The following is a 14831-nucleotide window of genomic DNA, read 5'->3' on the forward strand; positions in this document are numbered from 1 at the left end:
AAGAGGTTTTCTAATACCATAACAATTTTCTTTTCCTAAAATCAATGCAAAAATAATTCACAACCAAAGTCAATTGCCATACCCTGACCTTAATTCTAAATTCTCCACAATAAGAAAAGCAGAAATGGAGTTTTAGAGCTAGCAATGTACAAACTAATTGTTATTAATGATTATTTGAAAGAGTCTTGTAGTTAAACTTTGGAGATAATCAAATAAACTTACAACATGCACTCTGAATAGAACACTATGTTTGGAGTGATACACCCTTGGCAATGATAGCAAACATGCCTGATCCATTCCCATTATCTGGATGCATCATTTGCATAAATCACACCCAAAATCATGCCTGATCTTGTGTCAGTGGTTGGCAATAACATACAAAAATGTTACATTTAACAAGAAGGTCATGACCTTAATGTCAAAATCAATGTTCATGCTGTATATTATGAATCTGGCCTTGACCTTAAGGTAAAAAACATATGGAGATGTGTTGCATAATAAATTTCTTTGCATCAGAATGACTTGCCTCAAATAATCCATCAATGAATTAAAGAAATATGAAAAAGAAAATATTTAAACTAAAACCTACCAGTAATCTTCCAAGTTCATGACCATGATAGCAAGGTCGAGGATGGATCACGGAAATCACAGAATGCAACATATTTGATATATGATAAATCATTTTTCAAGTGTTAAAAAGTTCAGCAAATCATATGGAATATCTCCTCATTAATATGCAGAGATCGTAGCTCATAATCAAAGTAGATTATAGATCTTGATGATACAAGCTGTTACGACCCACTGGTCTTAAATTAAGTAACAAAAGGAAGTGAAACTTACAAGCTTAATACAATTCAACAAATAATTTATTTCTGTAGAATACAAAGTGAAAACTCAAAAGACACAGTACATGTATTTTGAATTAAAAGTCCCAAATAATCATATATGTTCTATCACAAATCCAAAAGTATAGAATGTTTTGAATAAATTTGAATACTCTTGAATGTTCTAATATCACCAATTAAATTGGTGTTGCAAGAAATATTTGTATTAATTTATATTTAATGTTGTTTAATTACATATTTCCGACATGTTATCATTTAATCATAACCTGAATAAAATATCAGCAGATTAGTCCCCTGTGCAAAAAAGGGTTGTCAACTTGCTTTCTTATCTTGATTCTTTCTTGTTACAAAAGCCTGTCAACATTGTTACATTTAAGTTGTTTTATCTTCTGTTCAAATTCAATTTGTCTGATTACAATTTATGAAGAAAACATCAGTGTACATTTTAGTCTAAATTTATAGATTTTATTATGATTTTACTAATCTTGACGAAAGCCTCTTCTCATAAAAAGTAATTTTGCCACCCACAGGCACTAGGAAATTTCTGATTAAAACACTGGCAATCCATGGGTCACATTGCAGTATGTATCCTAATACAGGCTTATAATAATGTGTGGACATGTTGATTGGACCTAATTCCAATTAAAAAATGAAATATCAATGGGAGTGTTATTCTTTATCATATAAACATAAAACACTTACAGTCCTTAAGCAAATGGTCCATTATTAGAGCTGTGTCTGCCAATTTAGTCTTGGCAAAGCAATACAAGATCAGAAGTTACATTTTTTCTCAGAAAAGTAAACAAATTATTGGTTATACACAAACTGAACAGGACTCCTGTATAATTTCACATAACAAATTAAAACATACTGGGATTGGGCAACCTCAAACAAATATAGCATCTTCCAAATCTTTATTACATTTCCATCATTATGGCAAACTGAGTATCTCTAATAATCCAAGCATTTAATGAATGTTTATCTGCCAAGGCTCTCTTTGCTGATCTCCAACAACAAAGCTGACAGATCATCTCAATCAGATCCAGGACTTGCAGGTGCTTTTTCCTCCAGATCTTTCAGACTCTTTATAAAACATAGAAAGCATATGATCCAGACTCTATTCTAGAATTGGTATTTGACAAAATAGTTTGAATGTTGCTCTGTATTTAATATCAATGTGGTGAGGATGCAGTGATCTGTAGTTGAAATCCATATGGTGAGGTATGCCAGATGTCATATTTGATGCAGTGATCTGTAGTTGAAATCCATATGGTGAGGTATGCCAGATGTCATATTTGATGCAGTGATCTGTAGTTGAAATCCATATGGTGAGGTATGCCAGATGTCATATTTGATGCAGTGATCTGTAGTTGAAATCCATATGGTGAGGTATGCCAGGTGTCATATTTGATGCAGTGATCTGTAGTTGAAATCCATATGGTGAGGTATGCCAAATGTCATATTTGATGCAGTGATCTGTAGTTGAAATCCACGTGGTGAGGTATGCCAGATGCCATATTTGATGCAGTGATCTGTAGTTGAAATCCACGTGGTGAGGTATGCCAGAAGTCATATTTGATGCAGTGATCTGTAGTTGAAATCCATCTGGTGAGGTATGCCAGGTGTCATACTTGATGCAGTGATCTGTAGTTGAAATCCATATGGTGAGGTATGCCAGATGTCATACTTTATGCAGTGATCTGTAGTTGAAATCCATATGGTGAGGTATGCCAAATGTCATATTTGATGCAGTGATCTATAGTTGAAATCCATATGGTGAGGTATGCCAAATGTCATATTTGATGCAGTGATCTGTAGTTGAAATCCACGTGGTGAGGTATGCCAGATGTCATATTTGATGCAGTGATCTGTAGTTGAAATCCACGTGGTGAGGTATGCCAGAAGTCATATTTGATGCAGTGATCTGTAGTTGAAATCCATCTGGTGAGGTATGCCAGGTGTCATACTTGATGCAGTGATCTGTAGTTGAAATCCATATGGTGAGGTATGCCAGATGTCATATTTGATGCAGTGATCTGTAGTTGAAATCCATATGGTGAGGTATGCCAGATGTCATACTTTATGCAGTGATCTGTAGTTGAAATCCATATGGTGAGGTATGCCAGATGTCATACTTTATGCAGTGATCTGTAGTTGAAATCCATATGGTGAGGTATGCCAGATGTCATACTTTATGCAGTGATCTGTAGTTGAAATCCATATGGTGAGGTATGCCAGATGTCATATTTGATGCAGTGATCTGTAGTTGAAATCCATATGGTGAGGTATGCCAGATGTCATATTTGATGCAGTGATCTGTAGTTGAAATCCATATGGTGAGGTATGCCAGGTGTCATATTTGATGCAGTGATCTGTAGTTGAAATCCATATGGTGAGGTATGCCAAATGTCATATTTGATGCAGTGATCTGTAGTTGAAATCCACGTGGTGAGGTATGCCAGATGCCATATTTGATGCAGTGATCTGTAGTTGAAATCCACGTGGTGAGGTATGCCAGAAGTCATATTTGATGCAGTGATCTGTAGTTGAAATCCATCTGGTGAGGTATGCCAGGTGTCATACTTGATGCAGTGATCTGTAGTTGAAATCCATATGGTGAGGTATGCCAGATGTCATACTTTATGCAGTGATCTGTAGTTGAAATCCATATGGTGAGGTATGCCAAATGTCATATTTGATGCAGTGATCTATAGTTGAAATCCATATGGTGAGGTATGCCAAATGTCATATTTGATGCAGTGATCTGTAGTTGAAATCCACGTGGTGAGGTATGCCAGATGTCATATTTGATGCAGTGATCTGTAGTTGAAATCCACGTGGTGAGGTATGCCAGAAGTCATATTTGATGCAGTGATCTGTAGTTGAAATCCATCTGGTGAGGTATGCCAGGTGTCATACTTGATGCAGTGATCTGTAGTTGAAATCCATATGGTGAGGTATGCCAGATGTCATATTTGATGCAGTGATCTGTAGTTGAAATCCATATGGTGAGGTATGCCAGATGTCATACTTTATGCAGTGATCTGTAGTTGAAATCCATATGGTGAGGTATGCCAGATGTCATACTTTATGCAGTGATCTGTAGTTGAAATCCATATGGTGAGGTATGCCAGATGTCATACTTTATGCAGTGATCTGTAGTTGAAATCCATATGGTGAGGTATGCCAGATGTCATACTTTATGCAGTGATCTGTAGTTGAAATCCATGTGGTGAGGTATGCCAGGTGTCATACTTGATGCAGTGATCTGTAGTTGAAATCCATGTGGTACGGTATGCCAGATGTCATAGTTGATGCAGTGATCTGTGTCCTTCACATATTAGTTTGTTCTCATTCCATCCCCTTCTGAAGTCTTCTAGTCTTGAGTTTTTGACCGGCCTCATTCCTTGTTTTAGGTCATCTGGGTCAAAATCATTTATCCCTCAACAATGTAAAACACAGAGTCAATTCAATATTATTTGATGGTGAATATAGCACCATAGTTGTTCAATTCTAAGACTGTAAACAGATCTTCACTCGAATATGGCTCTTCATTTCCTTATAAGATTTAAGATTTTTTTCTATACCCTCCAACACTGAAATCACCCAGGATGACACAACATAGGATGCACACCCTTGCACATATTCAGGAATGTACAGTCTGTATTAGCTGTCCCACACCTCAGATAAGTAATCAAGTCACTGGAGCCATCAATACAGCCATGTGTGATGAACCCCCATCTGTAAAAATAACAAAGTTTTATTATACATCTTAAAGAGGAAACTGATGTAGTCATCTCAGATAATCTGTGTTGTCTGCAGTTGAATTATGTTTAGTTGTATTCCTTATACATTATTGAGCTATTGTAATTATGGTGTGGATTAAGGGTGATAGGACTGTTGTAATTATGGTATGGTTTAGGTGTCAGAGTGCTGTTGTAAGTATGGTATGGTATGGCTTAGAGAGGGCTATTGTAATTATGGTGTGGATTATGTGTGAGGGGACTATTGTAATTATGGTGTGGATTAGGTGTGAGGGAGCTATTGTAATTATGGCATGGATAAGGTTTGACAATGCCGTTGCAATTATGGTGTGGATTATGTGTGATAGGGCTATTGCAATTATTATGTGGATAATGTGTGATAGGGCTATTGCAATTATGGTGTGGATTAGGGTGTTAGAAGTCTTTTGTAATTATGGTGTGGATTAGGTGTGAGAGGGATACACAATTTCTAAATTCCATAGCATTTTACCTCATGAACAATTACTGATGCAAAATCTGCACATTAAGCAATGAACTTACTGAATCACATGTTTGATGCATGTAAATCAAGATATTGCTTTTTCATTACACAATGGCAGATCTGGGTCTATTGGATCTACAATTGTTGGACAATGACTGCATGTCCTCATTTATAACTCAAGCCTAAATCTGCTGTCACATTAAACAATGGCAGATCTGGGTCTATTGGATCTACAATTGCATTTGGACTCTACTTACATGTGAGTATATAATTATGCATGCATGTAATCCTCCTAGCTTAGAGTGTTTTCCTCCCAAGATAAGGGGTATGTCCAGTCCCACACAGATAAGGGGTGTATCCAGTCCCTCCCAAGATAAAGGGTGTATCCAGTCTCTCACTGATAAGGGGTGTATCCAGTCCTTCACTGATAAGGGGTGTATCCAGTCCCTCCCAAGATAAAGGGTGTATCCCATCCCTCCCAAGATAAGGGGTGTATACAGTCCCTCACTGATAAGGGGTGTATCCAGTCCCTCAATGATAAGGGGTTTATCCAGTCCCTCACTGATAAGGGGTATATCCAGTCCATCACTGATAAGGGGTTTATCCCAACTTGATCCCAGTGTCATATATTTATGTTAATACTGCCTGTGATCACATGACTGTGATCTGGTTTAAACAAGATCCTGACTTAATAATTTGACAAGATATGGTGTATTCTTCAAGAACAAAAAATAAAATTGTTTTCTTTAGTTTTGAAACATGTTAGGTCATTACAGAGCTGACAGTTGTTAATTTAATTACTACTGAACAATAAAACCATAAAGTCTTCCTTGAGCTTTGTTTTTATTGTACCCTGTAAAGACACATGTAGCTTAATGCAGGGTAAACAGGTGTCTCAAGGTCTATAACTACCATTAATGTACCAAATTCATTATATCCCATCTTTATTCCTTATGCCAAACGTTCAAGGCAATTCATGTTATTTACTAATTAATGTATCTATTTTGATTCAGTTTTCCTTATTTTTTTAACATGTTCTACTTGGAAAATGTTTTCAATCTTTGTTTCATTTAATGATGCTAATTCATGTGACTATTTACAGTATAGCATAATGCCAGGTGTTTACTCATATAGTTTTCTTACTCATATAAGTTTCTTAACCAGTGATGCCTTTGCACATGCTGGCAAGAGTGTCATATCTTTGAATTTAACATAATAACAATGATTATCTAGAGAAAAGATCAGAGCAAATGCCAACAAATTATAGAAGTGCACATGTACTTATTAATAAAGTGTAATCTCTGGAGATTACCTACAATGACAACAACGTAGCACTCTAAATAATAGTTTTTTTTAATTTGAAGCTAAACTGAGTTTATATGGATTTTATATTGTAAATATTTAAATACAAGTTATACAATTTAGAAACTTAAGGAGTATGGTATCAAATTACTATTATGAATACAGCCAGATCAGATGGTGACTGGAGCTCATACTCAAACTATTAGATGCAAATTGACGATTTTAGTGTACATGTATAATATACAATGAATGGTTCCGCTGCCAAAAAATAAATATTAAATACTGAAAAAGTTTTAAGTAATTCTTGTTTAGTATGGAACAAGTTGATAACTGCATCAACAGAGTCCACTAGGATCATTTACTTACATATTACAAGGCTTAGCAGGAAACAGTTTAACATTTTTGGTGGAGTCTGCAGAATTACATTAACACTGCCACATTCCAATGCAGACACCAAAAGTATATTTTCCATTTTGAGGAAAATTGCTTGCTGTACAAAATTAATATAATCCAGGTGATCTCCAAGAAATGCTAAAATTGTTTGTGATCCATACAAGGAGAGTAGGAATGGCAGGAGCTTATGTGAAAGGATTGATAATATATTATATGCATATTTTAAAATAACAAAATGGAAATGTGTTTGGTAGTTGAAATTTTTACTCATTTTCATGATAAAAATCAGGTCGATAAAAATCATCCTTCTATTAAAGTGGCTGTCAAAACTCAAGACCAAATTTTGCCAATCTCCTGATCTGTTAAAATCTGACCTTTCTTTTTGATCACATGTCTATGTAATATTTCATGAATGTTTAGCGCAAAACTGTGAAGAAATAACTTGTATGTAACTGGCTTTAGTCACAGTGGGAGGAGATGACTTCTATATAACTAAAATTTGTGACAAAATGTGAAGAGATGACTTTTATGCAACTAACATTTGTCACATCATGGTGTGAAGAGATAACTTATCTGCAACTAGCATTAGTCACATAGTGGGAAGAGATGACTTGCACGAAACTAGCATTAGTCACCTGGTGGGAAGAAACCATTAATCACAGTGGCAAGAAATGATTTGTATTCAAGTAAAGTAAGGAAAAAATGAATGCCAACATTCCTGGAGTTTCATATATTGATCAATCTGCATGGTATACACTTCTGCACACAACAGCTGACCAGTGTCCAGAATATCTTTCTGGGTCCAACCTTTTCAGATTATCTCTATCACAATGTCACTGAACATGAATTCATCTTGATGCATGGTGACCAGGCTTCATCTACTGAAGAAAGTGAAACAAGAAATCTAAAGTCATTTGATAACAACGTCTAATCTGTCTTAAGCAATCACCTGTCTTAAACAACAAATGCTTCAAAGTCAATGAAATGAAGATATGCAAGAAATGAACCTCTATTAAGAGTCCACCTATCCTGTGAGTCACTTTTCTCACTCTCCATAAGTCATTTCTCACAAACGGTCTGACTGTGGAAAGCTTGCATAACACATCCCGGTCTTCAACTTTTTTCACTCCACCCATTCAAAATGTGTGCCACCAGTGTCATGTCACATGTCTCAAAACAGGTACATGGTCCAAACATAACTGTATATCTGAATTTTTCATTTCAGTCACAGTGAGTGATACGCATGAATGGATAAAGGATGTGGATCTCAACAATTTATAATGTATGACCATGGGGCTAAGGCATGGGGGGGAGGTATGCATATACCCTGGAAAAGACTGGCATTTTAGTATGATTCATGAATGTGCTCATTAAATGTATATATAGTACTGTTGAACAAATCTTAAAAACAAATGTATCAAATAGTGTGAAAGGAATTGTTTTAAAAATCCTGATATTCATGTTTCAATATTTAAAAATTAAATTAAAAATAAATTGCTATCAAAGCATTACATCTTAATCCTGGCAGACATATTTGTTTTGGTTGCTGACTTTTATCTGCATTATTGCAGTACATCATAATCAACAAAAGCTCCTGTTTTGGGGGTTTGTTTTGCCACATGATCAAAACCCAAATCTGAATGATGTTGTTCTTTTAGGATTTAACACCATTTTTCAGCACAAGATAGGCAATACTTGGTGGCCAGTATAACTGGTGGAGGATGAACCCTGGTAAACCCCGGGAAGAACCACCAACCCACCAGAAGCCACTGGTAAGCTTTCTCATGTACCCATGTTAGCCGAGCCTGCAAATCGAACCCATGCAGACAGAGGTGAATGGCAGTGATCAGTAACAGTGAGTACTTTAGACCACTCAGGGCCCCCCACAACTGAATCAGAATGTCAGTTAGCAGATGAGACCAACCATCTAATACTTAAATTTGGGGTTTTAAGATCATTAATTTATTTTCACATAATACAATGAATGTAATGGGATTTTCAGAGGTCTCGCTATGATTTTAAAACTATGAGTTCAGGACTCCTATTTAGGTAAAATTAAGCCTCCCACCAGCAAAAGTTGCAGTTCCATAAGCATACTGGGCCATACCAGAAGTGGCTAAATGTCCAGATGTGAAGAACCTGTGGTTGTCATTGAGTTAAATTTTCCAAATTCTTCACACCCGTGACATACAGCTCTTGTCTGTCCTTTAGAGTAAGACTGAATTTGGTCAATACAAGGAAAGGTCTTATTCCAAACACTAAGCCAGTCATCACCCACTTACTCACACTTGGTTACTCTTCCATCCGAACTATCAGTTCTAGAAACCTCAGCACTCTTCTGTATCTCATTAAAATATTTGTCAACTTGCTGTTTAACACCAAATACTTATCCAAATTTGCAAATGGCATTTTGTCTAAAAATTGACGTGTCTTGATTTTGAGGTCACACGCACTACTTATTCTGCTACATTAGTAAATGAACACAATGAAAGCTAAATTTGTTTATTTGATGTACTCTTATAAAAATGACCACATGTACATCTCTGCAGGACCTTTCTGCCTGATCAGCTTATTTTCCCACCATTCAGCCGCTAGTCAAATTCTTGGGTGTCTGCTTATTTTTCTGACATTTACCAGCAATGTCAGAAGAAGAAAAAAAGCAGAGACCTACTTGTTGGTCTAGATGCCCAGCTATTGCATCATATTATTTTGATGTACTCTTATAAGCCGCCCAGCTATTGTATGCATATGGAGGACTCCTGCGTAAGTGATTTTCTGTGTCCCAGATAAAAAAATGCATCCAAATATGCATTGTTATGCGTTTCCAAGACCTCTGGATTTTGTTTGGTATAAACCTGTGCAATAGTCTTATAGTCAAGCTATTTGAGAGCACAAATCTTTTTTCAACAAATTCCATGGACCTTTCCTGACACCCCGCTGCTGGAAAATTACATTGTTTGTTCATTGGAAGGTTGCTAATCTTGACCATTATGGAATACAGCAAGTCATCATAGACATTGAACAATACAATGTTTTTGCTTAGGACCAAGATAAATGAGTGCTAGTAATGAAATATTACACATCATCACTAATGAAGCTAACTTTCAGAGTGGTATATATTTCCAATTAACAAGATGTGTATTATATTCAGTTATCTTGAGTATCCAACGTGGTTATTAGGAATTTTTTTTTTTTTTTTTTTGCGAAGGATTTTATTTATAAATCCATCAAGCAGCTCATGTGAGCTATGAAAGAAGACTCAGATGTGATGTCAGAACAAGTCTGATCTGGTTAATGATGGTCAGAAGTTAATGAAAAGATGATGGAAGCCAGATTGGATATGGAAACTTCCCTGGCTTAGACCAAGAAGTAGGTTTCTGCTTTTTTTTTTTTTTTCTGACAGCAGAAGATAAAGAAAAAGTGGAGACCTACTTATTGGTCTAACCCTGGCTAAGAAACAAAAATGATGTCACATATATGTGCTGCTTGTTCCTAGTCTGCAAAGTGCACTCAGACCAACTATTTGTTAATGAAGTACTCATTTGCAGTTTTCTGAGGTTACCAGACTCGAGACAGCCATGGATTCTGCAACTAATGTGGAAGGAAGGAATGTTTTGGAGCAAAAAGCAAATGATATAAAAACTGTTTGAAACAAATGTCAAGAGGTAGACAAATACCAATAACTAAAATTAGCACCAACAAGCCAGTCATTCACTTTGTGGACATCATTGGTTTTGTAACTGGGACAGTAGACACCAATGTGAAGGAAATAAAATCTGTGAACAAAAGGAGAGGCTTATTCAGATTCACAATGTTGTTCATCAAGTCATCTCTTCAATGCAATACATTATTAACATACAGTAACTTGTCACGATGCTATTGTTTATTTTATATTAAAATAGTTTTCAAAAATACTGTATTAAGCACAGGGGCTAGTTACAAAGAAAATTAAGGGATGGGGGTTCTAACCTGTAATAATATAACACAAGGGAAGACACCGGTCCACACCCCTCGGCAGTTCCAACACTGCTAGTTTATCCTAACTGCGTCTGCTAATTTCCAACTTAGGCCAGTCGTAATCAAGAATAGTTCAATTTTTGAATCAGCTCGACACACTTCGTTCAATTTGTGATATAATGGAGAAAATTCAATAATTGTTCGCCGATGTTGACGTCTGGACAACTACCCTACTCACAGTGCAATTTTGCATTCGGACAATCTTGGATTTCACCACTGACCGAAAGGTAAGATCCGAACAAACTCGAGTGTGCAATTTCACGGTAAATACAAGCAGACGAAATCGAACACAGAAATGGACACTTTTATTGTGTCATGGTAAAATTCGATTATAAGCGTATATACTGCTAATTATCTAAATGTAAAGTTGTGTTCAATATTTTATACACACTCGAGTTTGTTCGGATCTTACCTTTCTGTCAATGATGAAATCCAAGACTGTCCGAATGCAAAATTGCATTGTGAGTAGGGTAGTTGTCCAGACGTCAAGATCGGCGAACAATTATTGCATTTTCTCCATTATATCACAAATTGAACGCAGTGTGTCGAGGTGTTTTGAAAATTGAACTATTCTTGATTACGACTGGCCTAAGTTGGAAATTAGCAGACGCAATTAGGATAAACTAACAGTGCTGGAACTGCCGAGGGGTGCGGACCGGTGTCTTCCCTTGTGTTATATTATTACAGGTAAGAACCCCCATCCCTTGATTTTCTTTGTAACGAGCCCCTGTGGTATTAAGTGTTGTATAGCTACGATGTCGTAACCTCAACTTGATTTGTTGTGGTTGACGAGGTACGAGTAAGGGTACTAATATTAGTACTAAGTGTTGTAATGCATACAGTTCTTATTTAATACTTACACTGGAGCTATAGGACTCCCAGGACTATTCCGATATCCCATTTTTGAGTCACGAATCTTTAATTCTTCGTTTTCAAAAACCAGGCGAATCTGAGCTATCACCATTTCTGAGTCAATTATCCAGGACTCTATTTCTTTGAAGGATCTAACTGTATATGCTGTTACATCCAAAAATACAGTTTGCATGTACTAGTCATTGTTTACGGAATTGCTGTCTTCGGAATGCTTAGCACATTATTTTAACTTGTAAGCTTTCTAATGACAGCGACTCAGTATGGGAGCATTCATTGTTAAATTACAGCGGTCACTCAGATTTTCAACATTTTCTAACATTGAAATAATAATCGATAAAGTTTCTTATTTGAATATTACAAAATACAGGTAATGCATAATATTAGAAAATCATTTTCTATCACTTGAAAATGCAGAGTCTGTCCCAAAACGGCTTGCAGTTTGTTGTTGTTGCTATGTTGTTGCTATAGAGCTTCAACTTGGAATATGCCATTTTCCAGATATTGCGCGAGACAACTTGGAATTCTATATTGTGCACTTTCTTGAGAAAATGACTGGTCGTGAACGTCCGATTTTATCCGATGTAGTTCTGGAAAGACTGATTTAATTGTTGGATATGTCTTTAAGGAAGTTATTGCATAACATTAATATCTGAATGATATTACAAATTTAAATGGATTGCTAAAGTCGCTCTTTGAAATATATTTCACTGCTATGGTGGTTATTGCCTGAATTGATTGCAAGCCATTTAAATGTAGGAAAGGTCTTGAACTTTCGGATATGATTATTCTTTTTTACATGTGCAAAATAGTATAACATTTTTAATATGACCCTTTGGGTGGGGCTAGTTGTTGGGATAGTTTAGTTTTTTGGGGGGGTGGGGGTGGGGGAGGGTAATATCAATATTTCAAGTATTGTAAGTGAAGAAATTAAAGTTGGATCGTTAGAAATCATCAAGGTCAGGGCTATGACATATGTAATGTAATCCTGGGTTGCAATTTATGGTCCTGCTCAAAGGGAAGGCCCTGTGGGGATACTGCTGAGATTGATACAACAACCATATTATAGGTCTGAAGGACACATGTATATCCAATGCAAACCAGGCCCCATGCCCCTAAGGAACTAGATTTTGTCCTTAGATCCTAACTTGTGAAGAGCAGAGATCCCAAGTTTTGACTATATACAATTGGTTGAGGGACACACAACAATATCAGTCATACTTCGGTTACAAATCCTGGGGAAGGGTACTTGCTCATGGATTCATCACTTGGAAATTGTCGAAATCCCCAGCCTTATAATAACCATGAGTAGTAGCCTACCAGGGTGCAAAAGATGTAATCACACAAGGCCCGCAAGCTTGGGGTCATGAAAACCTTGGAGTTTATTTAATTTGGCTTCCTGTTATTAATACACATTAAGTCTGGTCTATATCTAATAGCATACACTATGGATTCCTACATGTTCAGTCTGGTCCATATCTATAGCAATTACACTATGGCTTCCTGCTATTAATACATGTGCAGTCTGGTCCATGTCTATAGCATACACTATGGATTCCTGCTATTAATACATGTGAAGTCTGGTCCAAAATCATTTTAAAATTGTCAGTTCAATTGATTAATCCATATGACATATTTAGTACTTCAAGTGGACCCCAAGTTTGTTAAAGCTGAAAATTAATTTAAAAGTGTCAGTTTTTAGTTTTATCAGTTCTTACAGCTGCTTAATTGAATTAAAGTTTTCTTAAAAGTTATCTTCAGACAGAGCTTTGTAATAACTAAAAATGGGATACATTTTGAAGAAGCATGGATTGCTTTGTCATTAAGCATAGACATATTATGGGATAAATATAGTATTTCATGGGTTGATTCAAGAGTACGATAGGAGATAGGAGGTCAGATAAAGTAAAATGACTGCATCACAGTATTTATCTAATGACAATCCAAGATTAATAATGGATTCCAAATCTCTCCTTTAAAAAAAAATCCTGGCACACATTTACTGAGGATATTGTTTTTAATAAAAATTCCACCCCAACCATTTCAGAGATATTCAGCTGGCTGCCATGACTTCACCAACATATTCAAAGTTATTCTGCTGTCTGCTTTTCCCAACCCATTCACAGAGTTATTCAGTTGCCTGTCGTGACCACCCAAATCTATTCACAGAGTTATTTAGCTGGCTGTCTTGACCACCCTAATCTATTCACAGAGTTATTCAGCTGGCTGCCTTGTCCACACAAACCTATTCAGAGAGTTATTCAGCTGGTCACCTTGGCCACCCCAACCCATTCTCAGAGTTATTCAGCTAGCTGCTTTGACCATCCCAAACCATTCAAAGAGTTATTTGTCTGACTGCCATGACTCCCCAAACATGTTCAGAGTTGTATTCAGTTGGCTATGTAGACCATCCCAACCTATTCACAGAGTTATTCAGCTGGCTGCCTTTTCTTCACCAAACTATTCAGAGTTTTATTCATCTAACTGTCTTGATCACCCCAGCCTATTCACAGAGTTATTCAGCTGGCTGCCTTGTCCCCACCAACCCATTCACAGAGCTATTCAGCTGGTTGTGTTGACCACCCTAATCTATTCACAGAGTTATTCAGCTGGATGCCTTGTCCACACAAACCTATTCAGAGAGTTATTCAGCTGGTCACCTTGGCCACCCCAACCCATTCTCAGAGTTATTCAGCTGGCTGCCTTGTCCACACCAACCCATTCACAGAGTTATTCAGCTGGCTGTCTTGACCACCCCAACCCATTCACATAGTTATTCAGCTGGCTGCCGGGTCCACACCAACCCATTCACAGAGTTATTCAGCTAGCTGCTTTGAACATCCCAAACCATTCAAATAGTTATTCGTCTGACTGTTATATGACTCCCCAAACATGTTCAGATTTCTATTCAGTTGGCTGTGTAGACCATCCCAACCTATTCACATAGTTATTCAGCTGGCTGCCATGACCTCTCCAACCTATTCAGGGGTATTCAGCTGATTGTCTTGACCATCCAAACCTATTCACATATTTATTTGGCTGGCTGCCTTTTCTTCACCAAACTATTCAGAGTTTTATTCATCTGGCTGTTTCGATCTCCCCAATCCTTTTACAGAGTTGTTCAGCTGACTACCATATGACTGCCAAATATATTCAGAG

At 36.8% G+C, this 14831-nt stretch overlaps 1 protein-coding gene and 1 long non-coding RNA gene across 2 annotated transcripts in view; one reads left to right on the top strand and one right to left on the bottom strand.

Moving 5' to 3' along the window:
• Positions 1-848: 848 nt before the first annotated feature.
• Positions 849-11929, bottom strand: LOC149774081 (uncharacterized). The gene is made up of 2 exons (XM_089945720.1): positions 11663-11929; positions 849-4586 (listed from the first exon to the last, which is right to left on the bottom strand). The coding sequence occupies exons 1-2, from the start codon at positions 11845-11847 to the stop codon at positions 4448-4450; spliced, it is 324 nt and encodes a 107-aa protein (XP_089801846.1). The 5' UTR covers positions 11848-11929; the 3' UTR covers positions 849-4447.
• LOC149774082 (uncharacterized) overlaps positions 10761-14831 on the top strand; it is a 101439-nt gene continuing 97368 nt past the window's right edge. Inside the window, exon 1 of the long non-coding RNA XR_016416975.1 lies at positions 10761-11489. This is a non-coding gene — a long non-coding RNA (uncharacterized LOC149774082). The remainder of the gene's footprint in view (positions 11490-14831) is intronic.

The sequence above is a fragment of the Sinohyriopsis cumingii genome, unplaced genomic scaffold (genome assembly GCF_028554795.1).
Source record: "Sinohyriopsis cumingii isolate HCF-2022 unplaced genomic scaffold, ASM2855479v2 utg000426l, whole genome shotgun sequence".
Lineage (NCBI taxonomy): Eukaryota > Metazoa > Mollusca > Bivalvia > Unionida > Unionidae > Sinohyriopsis > Sinohyriopsis cumingii.